This window comes from Uloborus diversus, chromosome 7, assembly GCF_026930045.1.
Source record: "Uloborus diversus isolate 005 chromosome 7, Udiv.v.3.1, whole genome shotgun sequence".
In the NCBI taxonomy this organism is placed as follows: domain Eukaryota; kingdom Metazoa; phylum Arthropoda; class Arachnida; order Araneae; family Uloboridae; genus Uloborus; species Uloborus diversus.
Genome location: NC_072737.1, coordinates 169715877 through 169737727, shown reverse-complemented (window position 1 = coordinate 169737727; position 21851 = coordinate 169715877). Strand labels below are relative to the sequence as shown.

Below are 21851 nucleotides of genomic sequence, written 5' to 3'. Positions count from 1 at the left end.
TTAACAGCAGTAAACCATAAAATGAAGTTATCAATTTTTATGCAAAAGAGTTTTTTCACCCTATCGTTTCTTTTCATAGCCGAAATCACTGCTTTTACAGCTGAAGAACAATATCGAAAAGTAAAGCAATTGAGTCAGTATGTACGTTGTATAAATCAGCCTACATACGAAATCTGTTCCTTTTCTTAAGTTTTTCAACAACAAAAATAATGTTTTAGGCTATGAAAAGCGACAAATAATGAAATATAAAACACTTTTACATAAAAATAGTTAACTTGCTGCTAAATATATGTTTTATTGATATTAATTTCATTGTACACAAAATAAAACAATGCCCCATCTCAATATTTTATAAACACATGTTAAAGATGAAAAAGTGGTGCATTTTCATTTCTACAAAAAACTTTTAGCTCTATTGCAGACTTAAAAATTTACAAATTGAAGGAAATTGCAAAATATGGTCTGAAGCTTTATTTTAAGAACAGTTATAGCTTTTTCATAATACAAAATTTTTGATCCATGGAGGTAGTAAAAATGAAAAAGGTTTTTTATATATAACTGAAAATACTACATCGTATCTTCACTAAAAGTACTTTTTTCACTTCCAGCATTATTGTAATGCTAAAATGTGCAGCATAACGTGAGAAATGTTTTGCAATATGCAATCCATTAAACCTTTGAGTTTATTTTAACTTGATGCATGCAATTATAGGCATTTATTTTTCTTTTATGGTAAAACAGAATATTTTCATGGTTTTCTTCTTTTTTTAATGCTATAAGTTGCATTTGGATCAACTTTATTTGAGAAATACTAGTAACAAACTAATTTTATTTCACACCATATGTGCAGTATACAGCATTTAGACTGCACAGAATGGTTTTTGTTCTAAACTGATTATTATAGATTAGATAATACTTTATCCTATTAACCTTTTAAAATTTACATAGATGAAAACTATAAATATGTGACGGTTTAAAATTCCAGAGCTTCTAAACAGAAAATTTTTCACTCGGTATAATAAAATCTGCAGGTTTATGAGTACTAGTATTAAAGTTAAAAATTGGTTTTACTACTCCAAAAATTATATAACTTTATATTTTGTTATACTGTTTTCATGAGAAAAAATGAAACATTCACACCATTAAAAATTGCTAAATTATTTCATTTCGTATACATCACCTATAAATATCGATTAGTAGTTTTTACAGTGAAATTGTAGAAATTCATTTAAAACCGAATGCTAATTTTTTCAAGGCCAATATTTTTACATTACAAACTTGATTCTTCTTTGTGACATCTTTGCCGACTTAGGTGCCATCATTAGGCCTTATATCATGAAAGCATCTGTCAAAATAAAAATTGTTAGAATCTCATAAAACTAGTGGACACCAAAAAACATTCATGGAAAAATCAAATTACGTACGTATAAAAATACGCCCTAAAATGATTAAAATTATGACTCTGAATGATCTGAAATTAAGATTGCCTTGGGAGTTGCTTTTATTTTGAAACCGCTTAACATATACCTAAATTGTAATTGAATCGTTTAATTCAGGAACCAGTTAAGCGCTAAATATGTTGTTTTAAGGAGAGAAAAAAACTGCCGTGCAGCAATTTGGAAACTACGCAATTGAAACGGTGGTTTATTAGTGTCTAATTAAAATAGACCTAATCTGAATACTTTACATAAGAACTCAAAAAAGAAAAAAGAAAGAACATAATCTTACATTTTATCTTCCATGTCAAGAAATGCACTTATACTGGTTTTTGAAATACAATTTAAAAAAATCCTTCTAACTTTCGGTAGTTTTGAAGGATTTTGTAATACATAGGAGACCGTTGATTAAGAGTAATATTTATTTTTTTCGATCGGATAACTGAAGTGATCGGTGATCGGGAGAATATATATCTTAAGGATAATAAAACTTGAAACTAGTTTCTTCTTATAATAGGCTCCAGATTATTGGATTGCAATATGTTTACTTCAAAGCAATAATTAGGATGCGGTAGAGAATTATTTTTTTAGAAAATGGAGCAAGGTCGACGTTTAGGACAACCATTTGGGAAATATTGAGGTATTCATTTAAAATAATGAATACTGCATCTAGCCTCTTTTAGCCCCCCCCCCCTCCCCGAATTGCTATAGTAGCACTGAAAACCGTAGATGTTTTTTCTTTCTTTTTCTTTAATTCATATTCCATTCCAACACTTGTTAACAGCTCGAGCTATGTTCAACTGATACCAGCTTCATATTCTTTTTCTTCGACAGCTGCCCATTATTAGAAATCTGAATATGAAACAATGTGTGATGTAAAATAATTTAGATTTCTGTACTTAATGTGAAATATTTTGCTTGTAATTTTTTAAAATATTTTTTTTCACATATTTTATTCCACAATTGTGTTATTATATTGTTTAAATTTAATTTTTTGGAGCTTTTTTTTCTAAGGAACTGTATAAAAAATCATTTGAGTTGATATAAAATAATACCGTAAGAGCATTCTATCTTATATCTGTCTTAATATTTAAGCATAACTTAAGATGTTTCATTTATATTTTATGTCTTTTAAAATGTGGACTCCCCCCCCCCCGTTTTGAACAGCTATCGATATCCCCATTTAATCCGCCTGCAGCTTTTTTTTTTAAGTGCTATTTCTTTTGATAGGAGTTAGACAATTTATCTTTAAGTTTTTCAGAATTTACCTGAAACTCGGAAGAAACAATTCTATATTCCCAAAATCAAGATGACTTCGTTAAAGTCAATTCAGTAAAAAGTGAAAATCGATCAGAAAAGTTGAAAGTTTTTAACAAAAGAATAAATCGACAAACATGTCAAGAAATAGATTAAATCTGATACTGCCAGTTCTAATCATTAAGAAATTGTAAGTCCACATTTGGCCCGCCGTCCTTGTTGTAAACAATGCTACCCTTCTTGGAAATGCTTGACAGAGGACCGCACCTCTTTTAACTGTAAATTTAAATATGCTGAAATTTGCAAAATAACTGCTTTTTATTTGCATTATAATAAAAATAATCTATAATTTTGTTTGATAAGTGTCACAAGTCTGAATATACGAAGAAAGTTTCATACGCTGTAATACATCGTACTTTAAACTCTAATCTTTATTGTTGCTCTCATTGTGAAGTTGACTTTAAATTTTGTTCCTTTAAATTTTTACAAACATACGTACAATAAATAATAAAGTACTTAACATTCTGATTTGGTTCCTTCAATTTTAATAACATGTAAAAACAAAGAATCAGTGCTCTAAAATTTACTGGAAAATAAAAATAAAAAATAAATAAATAATGAAATAAATTACGTTTAATTTAGCACTAGCAACAGAAATTTCTATATTCCGGTGATTCTTGAAATGATATTATTCAACTACCCATAAAAACCAATATTGAATTACAAGTTTAAAAAACTCAGACGTAAATGAATTGTATGATCCATCACATTTCAATCAAAACAAAATAAAATTTAGTTTATCTTGTTCCAATACATAGTTCTTGATTGTAACATAGAACCTGACAACGGGCCACAAAAATCAGCTTCAGGGGCCCCAATACGGCACGCAGACCATAGGATAGGCTTCAGTGGCTAAGAACGCTCTAAAACTCAAAAGCATTGGTGATTACAAATTACATCCGAAAACACAAAAATAAAAATGAAAAGACATACTTAAAAACTTCCGTTTTCCGTTGCCGGCATTCATGTCACAAAGTGAATCATCGCAACATCGTTGAAACTAGAGGCTTCTTTGAAATTCCAAGCGGAACACAAATGCGAACTGCCATCTTGATAAAGACTGCCATTCAGTTCTGATCACAAGTTACGTAGTTCTTTACATTTGCACACCACTAAACTGAAAGAAATGCTATTGCATTAGTAAATAAATTTAAATGAAGTAAATTCAGACGGCTAGAATGAAATTTATAGTTTAAATTTTTCCGAAATACCTAACCGCAACCATATCACCGGGCATAAATTCAAAATGAAATCAACTACAATTGTTTTTTTTTTCCGTGCGCTGGAGTGACAGGAACAAAATATTCGCTAGCAAATACCCCCCCCCCCCCTTTTTGGCAAGCCAGCACACGCAAAAAATGAAATATACTATAAGAAATGAATAAAAAATATATTATAGGTCATCCGATTGTGTGCACAAATTATAGCTTAAACATAATGGAATAATTGAAACATTTCAGAAAAAAAAAAAAAAAAAAAACTCTAGAAAAATATGTCATTGCACAATTCAAACTTTACGTAAATTTTTCCTACAGAAAGGTTTTGTGAAACAATCAGCTAAATTATTTTTAGTTTCTCAACAAATTTTATTTCAAATTCATTTTTGTCAATCGAATTCCTTAGGAAATGGTACCCCACACTAATCTGCTTAGTTCTGCAATTTTCTATTGCAGAACTAAAAAAATCGATCGCAACTAGATTGTCACAGTGCAGAGTACTATTAATCAATCTAAAATTCTGAACTCTTTTCGTGGCTAATTAATTCATTTAAAATTTTTTTGATCCTCATAACTTCCTTAGATTGTTCACTAATTGAAATATACTCAGCTTCCATCGTTGACAGTGCTACGCATTTTTGTTTGAATATACACCATATTATTCGTACCCTATCCAAAAACACTACAAGCGACCCCCCCCCCCCCCACACATTGGAATCCGGTCGTCGTGATTTGAGGCGTAATCTGTATCAGAATAACAATGATTTATTCAATTTACAGACAAAATTTAGATTTCAGGGATCGTCAAACCCTTCGGTTATCTCACAAATCTCCTCCTCTAAATCCGCATATAGATACGCATTGCAAACATCTGTTTGGAAATGGACCCATGTAGCTTATACACAAAGATTGAAAAGAAAGCCTCAACCAAAGGAAAGGAAATTACTGGAGAGAACACTTGCGAAAAGTATCCCCCCCCCCCCTCCCATAGCTGGTAGTTACCTAAAATTACTAGTCTAGCCTTGAAGCGCATTATTTCGTTCTTCTCATCTGTTCTGTTGCGTTTTGCCAATCTTCACTTTCTAGCGTTCTCAAACTTTGTTTCAAATTTGAAGGAATTATCTTCGGAAATGTTAGCTTCTAGCTTACTTGAATTATCCCCCCTATCTTCATCAGAATCTGTTACTTTTATTGAATTATCATCACAAGTGAAATCAAAATATTTTGGGTCATATTCAATGTTATTTTCAGAACAATAAACCTCGACTTCGCGATTCGGACTTTAGAACCGTCGTGTCAATATATACTTTGCCTTGGTATTTCTTTAACCCATTTAATTCTCACAACATGCTATTTTATGATTTTCAAGATATTCTTCTTCTACTTCAGATTTACTCAGAAGTGAAAAAAAACTGTATATCTCTGTTTCCCGTTCCTGTTTTTTTTCCCCGCCCAGAATTTATTTTCATCGAATTAAACATTCAGAGTTTGTCACTTCGCGATTTTTGAGGCCCCAAATTCTGTAACCTTTCGTATGAAACGCATATCCTACCATGACTCCTTGTTGAGTTCTCATATCCAATTTGTTTATTTTCTGTTTTGGAAGTCCAATATACGAAAGGCATCCACAAAAACCCCGGGAGTGTTTAATAGATGGCTTTCTTACCCCAAATAGCTCAAAATAGGTTTTGTTTAATAGATGGCTTTCTTCCCCCAAAAAGCTCAAAAAAGGGTTTGGTTTTTCCTTTTAAAGCCGCTCTAGTCCGTAAGCAGTGGAAGTACATAGCTGCTTCGGCTCAAAACTGCTGAGGCAAACCCGATTCATTTCAAAGTTTCCATTCAATTAATGTTGATTTATAGTGTTCTATGACGCTACTTTGTTAACTAGAGGATTTGTTGGTTTTTTCGATTCTTATGCTTTGGTCGCTAAGGTAAATTTCAAACCGGGAATTCAGAAATTTCTTTCCGTTATCGGAGCTTTGCCACAAAATTCTCTTATCTTTTGAAACCTGACAAAATGTTCTTAAACCTCACTTTTCTTCTTAAAGAAATAAACTGGAGAGTTTCTTGAAAAATCGTCTATTATTGTGAAAATAATCGCCCCCCCCCCCTGCTTTAAAGAACTCAACTGCTAAGGAACCCATCGTATTCAAATGCAAAAGATCTTACCGGGTGTTGGCTTGAATCTCCGTTACAGGTTTAAACGAAATTCTCCGATTTTTTCATTTTACACGGATAACAATCTGACATATTTTTACTTTTGATAAGCAGTGAAAGACAGTGAAGTACAGAATAACACTTTTCATTATTTATAATATACTTTTTGTCTTCATCCTGAACATGTTGATGCCAAAATTTAAGACTTAAAGTGTTCTAAAAGTTAAAATGTAAGGAAACTGATGAGTTTCAAGGTTGTAAGAGTTTCAAATTCTACTGTAGTTTCTCGAGCATCTACTTTTCTAAATGAGCATGCCCTTCAAAGCGAATAAAATATGACAAACAATGCATAATAATGTAAATATTCTACTTTAAATTTAAAAGCTGTAATTTTGACGAGAACGAAACACTGCCAGACCAGAAATGAAAAGCTGAAAATTTTAAAATATAGCCAGGCACGGCCTGAACTTAAATATGTTGGGAAGGCGTATAATCTCAATTTGCCAAATGGAACTTAAATATTTGCCGATTAATGAAACACTGGTAAATGCACACATTAAGTACGCACAATTAAGTACAATATCTAATGAAATTTGCACATTCGAGAATTTAAAAATTGCAACATTACAATTATGTCCTTAAATTTGCCGAATAGCCAGACAAAATTTTCCCAGTATGGCATTTTTGGGGAGGTCATAGAGACTTCCCGTGACCTCCAATCGAGTGCCTTTGAATATAGTTTCTAAAATTATTTTTACGTTCCCAAGTTTCAATGGTACTAGTGCAATTTTCCTGAAGTAAAACTTTAATTTCCTGCTGACGCAAATATAAAACTTTTAAAACACAAGGGTTTCGTGTTTGTATTTTAAGATGCTTGTTTTTTTGAGTTTTTTTTTTTTTTTTTTTTTTTTGAGTTTTTTATTGATGATTTTTTTAATTATTATTATTTTACTTTCGACCGTTAAGTATGAAAGCTGGCTCCAGATTTCAGAGAATTTTGAGTCGTTCAGACATCAGAGTATTGTATTTCCAGTGTCAAATTCTTCAACAAAAAATATCAGTAAATTGTATACTGTTTGCATGTCTCTCTGTCACGTTGTTATTTTATTTATTTTCATTTTATTCATCGAATTATGTATAAAAGCTACCGATGCTATAACGTAAAGTTTTTCAATAAAATGGTTAAATGCAAAATGTTAAAGAATTTAAAACTGAACATAAGAAAGAAAAAAAAACAGAAGAAAGAAGTCAATCGCGATATGTTAAAAATTCACTAGAGAAAATAAAAATTTAAATTTTAAGTACTGACATAGTATATAACACAAAATATAATCGTACACAAAGTTTAATGTTCTAATAACTTAAAATACAATCAAGAAAGGAATTGATTTATTTTTAAATTAAATTTGAGTTTCAGAAAATGTTTAAAAACTATCGCACGTGCAATAAAATATTCAGAATCACAACAACTACTCGGATTTTTGCTAGAAAGCAATCGCTTAGCAACTATAAGAAATCGCAAAGTCAGCATCAACGAATATTAGGATATGAATAGCGATTTCAAAATAAACTGTTATTTTACATACATTCTCGATGATAAAGAAAACTATATTTTGAGGAAAAGGGAATGAATATAATATAACCAGCACTTACCTTTAACTTGTATTACAGTTGAACAATCCTGCCTCAGCACACCCGAATCATCAAAAAACATGGCTGCCAATATCTTGAATTCATTAGTTTCTGTTCCCGTATGAAAGAAACACCTTTTGCGCATCGTTTTGCGCAATCTAAAATATTTTTACAGTTTTTCTCTGTTATTTAGCAAAGCAGTATTAAACTGTAGGAAAAAGCAGTATATTACTGTAAAAACAACAATTATTTTTTGCAGTGTGGAGTCTCGTTATATTGCTGATTCGGATGTATCCTGCTTTTCCTTTGTCTCCCAAAAATTATACATATATATTTCAAAATGCTGCTTTACATTTGACTACACAGAAATATAGAAACAATCATATAGAAATAAAGATATCTGGCACTGATGCGATCACTGTAAATGTTGCAAGGTAACTTAATAGGAAAGAATTTATAATAAAGTTGTAAATTTATAATAAATGTACTTTCCATGATACTAGCTAAAAGAACTGACTTTGTTTCACACGAGATCTTACAACTTTTTACGGCGGAAGCGAGACTTACATTTTTGTACTTTTTTTACTTTTTTGAAGGGATTGAATATCTTCGTCCCTCCTACAGTCACAATAAAAATAAAACACCTTTTTAAAGGAAACTTTGTGCTCTTTAATTTATCAATGAATGATTTACAAATAGATAGCTTTTGAGATATGAAATGAAAAGTGGAAAAATAGGGTGTGTTGTATAAAGACACATAATAGTATTGGGACTTTTTCTTTACAGAGTGATATTTTAATTATTCATCAATCACTTTTAAATAGCATAGACCAGCGGTTCCCAACCTTTTTTCCCTTGCGAACCTCTCTCAAATTCCGAAAAAGTTGGCGAACCCCCTGTGCAATAAGCAATAAGTAACAATAAAAAAAAAAAACCTCGTACGCATAAAGAACAAAAACATAACTGAAAAATAAAAGAGTACTAACTAAAGTAGCCGCAAGAAAATGAACTAAAAACAAATCCAGTGTTTCAGCAAGTTACCGCCTTAGTCGCTAATAAGCGCGAAACTGCAGTCCTCGCCTGGAATGACTGAGCTGGCGTGTATTTCGTGTAAATCCAGTGTTCTTTTTTCTGAACTCCCTTCAATTTAAAAAAAAAAAAAAAAAAAAAACTTTTAATGGGATGGTTGTGGAATAAAGAAGCTTTAAGTTTGTCTAAAATATCTGATAGTTTCAGTCTTACATTAGATTCAGCATTTAATTTGCTTCTGTACTTATTTCTGTATGAGTTGAAAATCCTTTTTTACGTTTTTAATGTTATCCGAAAGGGTAATAAAATTTTTTAAATGTCCTTTCTAACACAACAGTACATTTATTTGTGACATTGAATCAGAAGTCCATTTTAGAATGATCTTAAAAAATACCTTTTAGAAAACTGCCTCAGACTAACTAAATAGTTTTTTTTCTGCCAGTCTGCCAGTAAAATTAAATAGAGTTCTTAAATTTATATCTTTTTGAAAAGGACTACGAGTCTAATTGCTTGATATACTGCGTACATGAATCGTTTGAGTGCTGAAGAATTTTTTTGTCCTTATACTAAAAATGAGAAATAAAATGCGGTGTTATTTTTGTTTTTAGAAACAATAATACCCCTATAATTAACTCTAATTGTTTCAAAAATGGTGATTTTTATGAACAAAAGTATTTTTTATGTTTACTTATTACAAGAGAATTTTTCTGCACAAATTTCATGTATTGTTTTTTTTACGTGCAGCTCAAATTAAGTGCAAGTTCCAATTCCATTGATTTTTTTTTTTACCTTGAACCTCTCACTATCGCAAGTTTCACCTAGCAATTTTTTTTTAAGTAAAATGATTTTTTTTTCACACCTCATGAGGTATTTTTGGGTTGTTGACTGGTTCTTCTTGAAAATTATAGCAACAAAGAGAGCCCTCTCGCACTTCTACGCATTTTCATTACACCACAGGAGAAGAGTGGTAGCTCTTCGTCACACTCAAACGGCAAAGAAACTAAGCATCGAAAATTAATTACAAATGTTTCGGATATTCGCTTATGCTTCATAAAATGTTCCCATCAAAAACCCAATTTTAAGATAAAAAACTACTGAGAAAACCAAGGATTCGTATGCTTCATCCATTGTATTAAAAATTGAACCTTTCTGGCACTGCTTCAATTCTATCATGCTCAATCACAACGATGAAAACCCACCCCTTGTAATGACACACAAATTCGAGAAATTTACAAAATAAGTAAGCAAGTATTGTAACATTTGCATCTAAAGAGTATCGAATGGGCAAGAGACAAATGAATCGATGATTTTTAAAAAAAATTGAAAAATTAATTTGAATTTTGACACTTGGAATTCAAATTATGTTTTTTCTCAATCACGAGTGTGTGTGTATGTAGATATGTGTGTTTGTGTCTGTGTGCAGGCATGAGTGCGTGTGTATGTATGTGTGTGTGAGTGTAGGTGTGTGTGAAGGTGTGTGTGTGAAGGTGTGTGAGTGAAAGTGTGTGTGTAGGTGTGTGTGTAGGTGTGTAGGTGTGTGTGTCTGCGTATGTGTGTGAATGTATGCGTGTGTGTATGTGTGTGTAGGCGTGTGTATGTATGCGTGTGTGTGTGTAGGATATGGACGCAACCTGGAGACGGTTTTCGCTATAGGAGTAGCATCGTGAGGCCGGTCGACGGTGCAGCAGAGGGAGGCGGGGGGAAAATAAAATCATAGGAATTCAAAACAGTCAAGTGAGAACAATAAGCAATTGTGATTGCTCAAAAAAAAAAAAAAAAAAAAATGAACCTAATGCTTTAAATCCAAAGTATTTCGAAATTCCGCCATTACAGTGTTATTTTCGTGAACCCCCTTTATCCTTCTTTCGAACCCCCAGGGGTTCGCAAACCACCGGTTGGGAACCGATGGCATAGACTTTGGTTATCATTCATTTATTTACATAACATTATCTGTGTCATCGTGCATCATCTTTTCGTTCTTCGATGATAAATTATCGTTTTCGTACACATAATGATATTGCTACACAGCGCAATCTGACTTGCAATCACAGTGGATCGAGCGGCAGAACACTAAGTTTGGAGCTTACTGGACCCCGGATCGAGTACCGACCAAGATGTTTCAGATATATTCACAACAAAATTGGACATTTTAATGAAGAAAGTAGATTATAAACAACGAGAAGAATAAACAGTACTCGCAATGTGTTGGTTATACACACCTATTCAACGGATGCTCTGTTGATAACCAACAGCTATACTCAACAAAGTACACGCAACCACGGACAACGAGAAAGAAAGATAGGGAGAAGAGCGCATGAGCGACTTTTCTTCATCCAAAAGAACTGCGTCAGTTCCGTCACTCAAAAGTTTGCTGATCAGAATTTCAAAGCCATCGCATAAAAATATTCACTTCAAAACGCTTCTAAAATCCAAGATGGTGGCGCGAGTTTTTTTACTTTCGGCCATATTTTGATAGGCAAAACGGTAGAAATACATTTCATATTTCTCTGGTTATAATTTTGTATAAAAATTGTGCTTTACGTAAAAGCAAATGGGGGCAGAAATTTGCACTGGGATCTTGTATTATAACAAATTGAAAACGATTATCAACTTACTTTAGTGCGTCACAAAAACTGAAATGAATTAGTAGGTCAATAAATAACATTAATAATAAATAAGCATGACTAACTTTTTTTTTTTTAAAAAATGACTTCATGAACTAATTTAAATTAAACAAGAAGTTTGTTCAGAATTAAACTAGCCTACTTTTCTTTTTATCACTATTGATTTTCTAGCAGTGGCACTATTTTTCTCTCGCGACTATCTTAAATTGGTAAATTAATTCAAAAGTCGATATACCAACAATGTTCAATTCATTTCCTGAAATTGGAAGTCATCCTGTTTCAATAAATTCCCCCCATCTATTCTTATTATTATCTTTTTTTTTTTTTTTAATTTTAATCACGAACAGTTAAAATTCACGCATTTTTTAGTCTACTTTCCTAGTAAAAGTCAGGGAAAGAATAAAAGAACATGAAAGAAAGCTTAATGCATTTTGAAAATATCGCGAAAAACAAAAAAAAAAAAAAAAAAAAATTCAATAAAATAAAATAAATAAATAAATAAAACAATTAAATAAGTATCGAAAAATTAAAAATAGGAAAGTAGGGTATTGAAATGGGGGAAAATGTCTGTCGGTCAGTCTGCCTGTCTGCTCCCCCCCCCCCCCCCCAATACCTTTGGCGTGAATAGTTCGATTCGAACAAAGTTTTTTTTTTTTTTTTTGTTCGAAAGATCTCGGCGAGGACACCTCATTCCCATACTTCACTTTTTAACTTGAACAATTTTTCGTTCAATTAGTTCAAATCCCTTAACATTAACGCCTACGGGGAAACTGAAAGTCAATATAGATTCCGAACTTAAACGCGGATATACTTCAAACAAATTTTGTTGGAATTAGCTCTTGACGACTAACTCCTGACTCCGACTCTGAGAATTTTGGGGCACTTGACTCCGACTCCTGCTCCTGTGCCCGAAAATTAGCCCTCTTAAAAATTCGACTTCGACTCTGACTTCTTTAGCCCAAAACAAGTCCGACTCTGACTCCGCAAACATTGGCAGAGTGACGGATTTTAAGTTAAAAGGACCAATTCCAACTCCGAATCTTTGAATCAAAAACTATCGGCTCCCGAATTAGACTCTTTTGTCTCAAAATGAGATTGACTCCGACTCCAATTCTGCAGCCATGCTTTTTACTTTGAAGTAGTTATTGTTTTTATGATTTGTTTTTATTTTAACGCTTAAGTTTTAATTTATGTTATCAGTGTTTTGCAGAGAAATTCGGAGTCCTATATGCTTCTACATAAAGACATGCGCAGATTTTTTTTTTCTTTTTCGACAGTGAAAATTAGTTCTTTAATTTTATATTTTATTGTTTTTATTTAGTTATTTATTTATTTATTTATTTATTGAAAGTTCATGAATTCACTTTTAAACTTTTTTTTTTTTTGACAAACAGGGGAAAAACAAACGATTTTCTTTTCTTTTTTACATTTTGATATGATGTGTTTATTTTAATGAGCGTGGTAATTTTAATTTTAATTCTTTTATTTTTTCTTTTTGAAAGCGCTTAAAGATTTTTTTTAATGGAAAGAAATTTATTAGCTGATTTGTTTAAATAGCGCTGCTACTTTATTTGTTCATTTATTTATTTTTCACGCATAATTCTTTAGATGAGCGAGGCATATTTCATTTCTAGACTTCAGCTTAAAATATTAAAAAATTATGCTTGAAATAATTTGCGATTTTAGCTAATTTTAAGAATATTGATCAGATACTAGAAAGTCATTGATAGTTGATTGAAAGTCATGAAAGTTGAAAGATAACGAGCTGATGTGTGAATCACATGACTTCCTTTTACTCCAATTTAATGGCATTTTCTCATTATTGGCAGTTTTAACACTAGAACGACTGACATTTTCTGTATACCTAGAAAGACTGAAGGGGCCAGTGTGGCCCCTACCCATTTTTGGAGTGAATTCTTTTAAAAATTCTTCCTGAGGGAGTCCACATGCCTGATACACCTTCTTTCATGACTAAATAAAAACTTAGTACTTAATTATTTTTAGTTTTTCTCTCTATACTGGGCAAAAGGTTGAATTAGTTTTCCTTTCTAAGAGCAATGGCCACCGTTAGGATGGTAAGCAGTCGGTACTGTTTATAGCATTTGGATATCCAATCGGCTGCATAAAGAGGAAGTTACAGGTTAAACTAGAATGAATGGCATTTTTTTATGCTACAACAATGAGGAGAAAGGAAAAAAATAAATTTTATAATTGTCAAAATGCTTTGGGGCCACTGTGGCCCCTCCCGTCTTTCTAGGTATAAGGATCAATATTAACAGTACTATGAGGCGAATGATCAAATGATTAAACAAGCATTCAAATAGTGTCATATAATGAAAAGTCAGAAAATTCCATTAAGTTCCGTTAGATATTATCCGAGTTATTAAACAACAAACTGCGCGAAGGGCCACACAGGCCTCTCCGTCTTTCTAGTGTTAATATGCTTCAATAGTTTACTCTCTAAATATCACCAACAGTGGCCAAATCAAAACCAGATTTTTAAATAAAATCGCCGAATTTGTCGCCAAGTTGGCGACAAAACTTGACGACCAAAAGACTGGCGATACATCGCCAAGTGTCCGCAAAATTATAACGCCACTTGAGTTTACATCGAAATTAACAATGATTTCCCCAAAAAAGGGGCAAAAGACCCCCTTTGGAGCATACGAATGCAACCAAAAAGGAAGGGGCACAACTAGACCCCACTAGGAGTCTACGTACCTAATTTCAACTTTCTAGGACATTCCGTTCCTGAGTTATGCGACATACACACACACATACACACATACGCACATACATACGTATAATAAAGATGTCACGAGAAAACTCGTTGTAATTAACTCGGGGATCGTCAAAATGGATATTTCGGGTGTCTGTACGTTCCTAGGCACATATCCACGTGTGGTCGGATTGAAAAAAAAGAAACTCAACATTCATTTGGGGGTGAGCAAAATGGAAATTTAGGCCGATTTTTGGGTGAAAATTTTTTCGCGAATACAATACTTCCTTTTTTGTAAAAGGAAGTAAAAAGAAGAAATATAACAGTAACAAACACGATTAAAGTGCGAAAAGATTGTGAATCTTTGTAAGAAGTGGCACATATAAATGAAATAACAATTTTTAATAATTCTCCTTTCCAAAACACATTAATACAAATAAACAAATATCCCTACACTCATTTTAAAGACATATTGATGCTTCTTTTTTTTTTTATTGCTTCTGGAGGTTTGACTCATAAAACAAGCAAGTTTAATATATGGATGACCCTCAATTGAACATCACCCGTCCTAATGCAATAAAAACTGGCATTTAGAATACTTTGAGCTCTGTGAGCTCATTTATGTGGCCAAAAATAAAGAAATTTTATCAGAAATATGAAGTTACTGATCAATTTAATTTGAACACTGTCCCGTGAAAACAATCATTAAGAGAATTTGTATTTTCATTAACTTGTTCTTTAGAGCAATTTATTTCTGAAAATATTTTCCCATTTCACTTTGCCCCGCATGTTTCTATATAATATAGAAATTAATTTCCAGCATTTTAGTTGGGGACCTGAGAGAAGTACAATTTTCTCTATGGTTTGACCTAATATAAAATAAAAGTAATACTCTTGCATTTTGCTTAAAATGCTAAAGTTGATGAAAGAGGGGAAAAGTGAAATAGTTAAGATGACTGAACGTTTTCAAAATGAACAAATTGGAAATTTGTTTTGAAAATTGCAGTACGTAAAGAAGTAACATTGTATTTTTTTTAATAGAACTTGCACTGAAACAGTTTTTTTTGGGGGGAGGGGGCAGTAAATTTGCGCCTTCAAAAAAAAGGATGGAAATTTTTCACTTTTTTTTTCATGGGGCAAAGCAAAAAATAAAATATTTTTCCAACGAAATATTTTTTTTTTTTGAGTATAAAAGGTTTTTCGACCAAATGAATCAGTAAATAAAAAGTTGAATGAATAAATGAAAAGATAATAATAATAAAGAACAAACAAATAATTTAATTAATTAATTAATTAGTTAATATATGAAGAAAAAAACGTGTGAGTGAATGAATAAGAAAATAAGTGAATGAATGAATAAAAAAATAAGTAAATGAATGAATAAATATATAAGTCATTTACTAAATGAAGGAATGCAAATGAATTAATTAGCAAAAGAATACGTAATTGATTCAGTAAATGATTGAGTCAGTAAACGAAATTAACTATTTCCCTTTGCTCCATTCACTTTTGAGATGTTTTTCCAAAACATTTAAAATATAAGAAAGCTTAACATTAACTAAATAAATACTGCTCCGAATATTAGAAAGTCTCAATTAATATTTTAAATGTTAATAAAAGAACTTTAAAATTTTACAATGTACTAAAATAAGTTTTGACTTCCAACCAAATATTGCAATTGTGTGTATAATCAAGAGCTTTAATTTTCGGCGGTATTTTTTTCCTGACTGGAATAAACTACATGTACAACAACGTTAAAATATTACCAGATATCTGGCGCTAAAAGCAGAGTAAATATTTCACCATTTCTCTTTGCTCCATATCCCCCTATAATTTTCTCTGTGATTTGTGACACTTTAAAATATGAATACTATTCTTTCATTTTGGGAAGAAGTACAATTTTTTATACGATCTGTGACTAAAATATGAAATAAGAATAACATTTTTGCAAAGTGTTATTTGTTTAGAAGACTGATGTGAAGTAGGGGAATGTTGGGTAAAGTGAAAGAGTAGGGCAAAGGGAAATTGTAAAATATTTTCAGTGTCAAGCTCCACCTATCTAGCAATATTTTAACTATGTTTTTAAATACATCGTTGATTCCAGTTAAAAAATAAATTACTTAAACGCACATACATACGTACATACAGACGTCACGAGAAAACTCGTTGTAATTAACTCGGGGATCGTCAAAATGGATATTTCGGGTGTCTGTACGTCCCTAGGCACATATCCACGTGTGATCGGGTTGAAAAAAAAAAAACTCAACATTCATTTGGGGGTGAGCAAAATGGAAATTAAGGCCGATTTTTGGGTGAAATTTTTTTTGCGAATACAATACTTCCTTTTTTGTAAAAGGAAGTAAAAACAATATTTCAATGCAAGTTTTATTGCAAAATACACTGTTCTTTCTTTAAGTACTATAATTTTCATTACGAATTTCCAATTTGTTCATTTTGAAGAAAATAAACTATATTAACTATCGCATCCGCCCCCCGCCCCCCCCCCCCTCCCGCGATATTTCTCTCCGATTTGTGACTTTGTGTAACACTCAAACATTTTTGTTTCATTTCATATCAGTTGTCGCGATTGCGCAGAGAATGTTAGAGCCATGAGCCCGAAAGTCCCTCCTCTCCATTACTCATGAAACATAGGACATCTTAAATATAGCCGCATTAAGTTTCTACGCCATATCTCATCTCTATTATTGCTACTCAAAATCACTTAAAATCATTTCTAACACATTCTGAAAAGAAAAAGTATATAGTATTTTATGTCTAAAAAGTGGAAACAAAAAGTTTGCTTTCTTGAAGCTGACGCAATTTGCGAAGATGAAAACAAGTGAAGATAAAAACCATGTAAACGTTTCAAATTTTGTCATTGTTACATTTTGGTATGGTGACTGAGAGAAGTACGATTTTTTTATGAAATATGAATAACATTCATGAATTTTGGTTAGGGAACTAAATAGAAGTATAATTATGTCCATTATTTGTGCCTTGTAATATATTTAATGCTTTAGTAATAAAAAGCAATAACAGAAATGCTGTTTATTATTTTTTTAATTCTAAATTCAGATATGAAACATTTTCTAAGTAAAAAAACTGTCACTGTTGAAAAACTGCTTTTTTATTTTTTGCGCACATTTTAGGCATTTTAGTGCATATTTTAACAATTTTCAGTGCATATGATCCACTTCTAGCAATGATATAATTTTTCACCTGTAGCGTATAAATGGAGATCAGCAAACTTTCACATCTTATCAGAATGTGTACGAAACATATCTGCAGCTCCATTTTACTTCTTTTGTACGTTATTTGAAAAAAAATTAAATAAAAAAACTCGATGAAGCAAAATGCAACACTATTTCATTTTTTAATACAAAAGTTGTCCCATTAGATATCAAAACCTTTTTTTAAATAATGAAATGTAATGAGAAACCAACTATATTCCCAGCCAATAAAAGACTTTACCGCTCAGTTATGTGATTATAATAAATATTTAAAACAGAAAACTTTAAAAAATGCACAAAAATGTAGCTATTTACGTTTTACGTTCAAATTTTTAGTTTAAAAAATTTGTAAAGATATGGATGCAATTCATTGTAACAAATCAAACTATTAAAATAAAAAAATATGACTAAAGTTTTAATGATTTCAAATGGAAGGATTTTAATTCTGATTTTGTTTCTTGTTGTAACACTCTTTCTACCTATTAATCTTTTCCAATAAACTTTGTATGATTAGTTTTATATAAAGAGCTTTGAAATTGGATTGGAGTGCTTTGTAACAGAAAAACGAAATTAGTGTCTACCACAAAGGAAGTTTATTCGTTTATTTTTTTAGAGAGATATTTCATTGAATTTCACTTATAAATATTTTTACGTTCTATATATATATAATACGTTTAACTAACCAAAATCTAACTTCATTAGCAGAACAAAAGTATGAGGTACTCCCCACGTAAATAAAAATGATTCTAATCAATCACACATTCTATTTAATTCCTATACTTTGTGCAAAATAACAAATAACTATAGCAAAATAACCAATAAAATTATTGAATGCTTTACACTACACAGTACTCTTTTTTTTTTTAATTTGGTGAAAATACTATTTAAAGTAGCAAATGGATTTTTTTTCTTTGCAATGGTAAATCGCCTCAGGTAGAAAAAAATCAAAATTTGGTAAGTCCTTTTTTATCAATTTTAATTTAAATAAAATAACAACACTTTGAAGCATAAAAAAATTCTTATAAAATACTTGCCCTTAATATTTTACAGTTATTTCAATTGATTTGAAGTTCTTAAAGTGTTAAGACAAAAAATAAGTATGGAATTAAAGATCCGATACTTTGTTAAATTTCAATAATTATTTTTGTTTATCAACTTATAAAAAATAAGAGCATTTTGTAAATATTAACTTTGCCCGTTAAAAAAAAACTAGCTCTCATACTCAAGACCATACTAAGTTTTATACAACATATATGATGACGTTTACGAAAAAGATTTAAACTCTTTTTTGAAGCGAAAAAAAATCATTAAGCAACAGAAATGTATGTCTAAGAAAAACGCATTTTAAGATCGTAATGGCACAAAAACATAACTATAAATATTTGTGAGGCTTTGATTTTGACATAAATTATATCCCAACGTATAACGTACAGTAACACAGTATTTCAACTTAATATATATATAATCAAAGATGTATGTTATTTTAATTTATAATGTTCTCACCTTGTATAATATTAATAACACTGAGTTAAAAAAAGGGCATGAATAAGACCTGTTATTTGCAAAAGCTATGAAATAATGTGAGTTCAAAAAAGAATGCTAAATATAAGCAAATAAAAGATATTTTGATAGTGAAAAAAATAGCGATTTTACGTAAGGATTAGATTTGACTAAAATTAATTTTAGGCAGTTAGTTTTAAAACTGAGAAAATACTTTGAAATGAAAATTGACCACCTTCCCTCTCAACAATCACATTTTTTTGCCTGATAAATCAGAAAACACAAAAAAATCTTCAAAGTTAATTGGATATCAGATTTTAAATTTGAAAAGAGATTCCCAGCTAGATGGACTATCAAAAATTGAAGATAAATAAATTATTTTAAAAATAATTGCAATAATTTTGTTGTATTTTGGGTATTTTGTCGCCTTAAAGATACGTTTAAATAAATAAATATGCACATAGAACAACAACTTTGAAGTAATTTCCATACATACAAAAAAAAAAATAAATAGTTAAAGTAAAATTAGACTGCACAATTCGAAAACTAATCTAATTGACTAAACCATACTACAATTTGAAAGCATGTTATTTACTTTCTTTCTCTTTGTAAACCTACTCTAAAACCGTAGTGAAGCTTCTAGAAACTATTAATTCTATCAAAATGAATGCCAAAATTAATTTTGTGTTTAGAAAATATTATTCTTCATTTGCTCCTACTTTTATATTTTTCGAAACTATTTAAGGATGCAATATTTTACTAACTATTCATTTTCATTTGCTTGATTTCGTAAAAAGTATTATTCTTTAACTAAGAATGTTTATAACTCTTTTCAACGAAAATTAAATAAAGAAAGAAACAGACAAAAAAAGTTTTGAACAAATTTAACATTTTTCTGCAAACAAAAAAAAATACATAAATAAATAATAAATAAGAGCAATTTTTTCCAGTCAGACTAGTTTTGATAACAAATAATTTCATTAATTAGAATGCTAGTGCACTAAGTTATTGATGATACATTAATTATTTATGTATATTCAGTATGTTTTCAGAAAACTAAAGAGTGACTGATAACGAACCGACTTCCTACGTTGCATTGTTCATTCTCAGGTGTGTTTAAAAAATAATAATTTTTCGCTTTAAAAAATAATAAATATTGTTTTAATAGTCTATATCATCCTGTAAAATCAAGATTTTGTATTGCATCTAACACATTCATTAAAGTTATCATTTAAATAAATTTTTAACTGGAGACGTAGTTTTTCAGTTTTATAATTATATCTTATAAGAGTTTCAGAAAATTTTGTTGTGCATTTATTTAAATTGTAGGAATTAAAAAGGCGATTGCTTCGAAATTAATTCAATTGTGAGTGTAAAGATGTTTAAAACCATCTAATATTTTTTGAGATTAATCAAAAAAATAAATACGAACATGTTTGACCTTTTTTCTTTTTGCTTGCTTAATTTCTAAAATTTCTAAAACTTCTTCTTAGTGATTTCAATTGTTTTGCAATCAAATTAAAGCAGCAAAGTAACTGAAAAAATATTATTTAATAAAAAGCGGTATAAATTTTCCAAATTGTAAAATCCCCAGAACAAAACTTATCAGTACGGGAATCTCAACGGAAATATATATGTGGCAACTTATTTACTTCTTCGCTTACGTTAGTAGATTTCTAAAATCTGTTGCTAAGGGTTTAGTGAATGAAATTTAAAATGCAAAATTCGCGGGTGTATTTATGAAGCAAAAAAAAAAAAAAAAATTGGCTAAGTAAATGAAACAAAAAAAAAAAAAAAGATTAAAAAAAATAAGAATTTTAAAATTTAGAATTAAATACCCAGGGTAAAACTTATCAGTGCGGGGATCTCTTGATCTCTCTAGAAAGCGAATAAAATTGCCAAAAATTAATGTCTAGATATTAATTGAATATTCTTATGTAATCTAATAATCATTGAGAAGTCATTAGAAAATTATTAATTACCTTACCTCAGTTCAAAGTCGGTGGGAGAGATATTTCGAACTCTTTCCACGATCGTTAAATTCCTGCACATAGAACAATCTACAGGTGGCATGAACATATTTTGAACTTCTGCCGGCATGTTGAAGAGACAAAGCTCCTCTTCGACATCATACCCTCGGACAGCAAAATAAGCCCTGGCAAAAGTTCGAAACACCGCTTGGGAGCCGAACGCAAGTGCAATTGCCGCGACTGAAATTAAAATCAACCAAAAAAGCAAACCGTGGCGGCTGTTTTTTCTCCTCAGTTTCTTGATAGAGGGGAGCTCGTTGAGCTCTGAGGACGTTATCCCGAGTTTGTTGCATTTTCTGGAGATCTCGAGAAACATATCGCTTGGGTTTTTCTTTAACTTGTCTGCCATGCCGGACCATCCAGCGAGCGGTCACTCTTGTGGACTGCTCCCTCTTCCTCCATGTTTTAAAACAGCCGGCTCCCAACATCACTCTCTAGGCAGCGCCATCTACTGAAGATTTGAATTGGAAACCAGTTTCTAATTCGCTATTATTTTTCTGAATGAAAGGATGAATGTTTGGATGGGGTTATTGGAAAAAAGGTGATTCTGATTCAGTCCGCATCATTCACAAAACTTTGACTTTCAACCAGTGCTGGATCTAGGAGGGAGCAAGACGGAGCCCTTGCCTCGAGCGGCAACTTCTGGAGGCGGCAGATTCATCAATTGAACTGATATTTACTTATGGGGAAGAGCGGCTGTTTCAAGATTTGCCCAGGGTTGGAAAAAATGAAGATTCGGCCTTCCTTTAAACCGGAGTCAAGTTTTAAAGAGTTTCGAATTTGGTTCAATTGATGGGATATGAGAAGTGATTAATTATCCGTAACTCTAAGATTTTAACTTTGTTCTAAGGAAGGGCAGAAATTCCTCAAGAAGGAGGAAGATTAGGGCATTTGGGGTTTGGATGGGGCTTTGAGGGGTTAATTGATTAATTTAGTGATTGAGTGAGTGAATAATTAACT

At 31.2% G+C, this 21851-nt stretch overlaps 1 protein-coding gene across 1 annotated transcript in view; it reads right to left on the bottom strand.

The window, feature by feature from the left end:
- The window catches only part of LOC129226036 (uncharacterized), a 93266-nt gene extending 71975 nt beyond the window's left edge, over positions 1-21291 (bottom strand). Inside the window, exon 1 of the mRNA XM_054860613.1 lies at positions 20849-21291. Coding sequence (XP_054716588.1) covers positions 20849-21240 — 392 coding nt within the window. The 5' untranslated portion in view covers positions 21241-21291. The remainder of the gene's footprint in view (positions 1-20848) is intronic.
- Between the last annotated feature and the right edge of the window lie 560 nt (positions 21292-21851).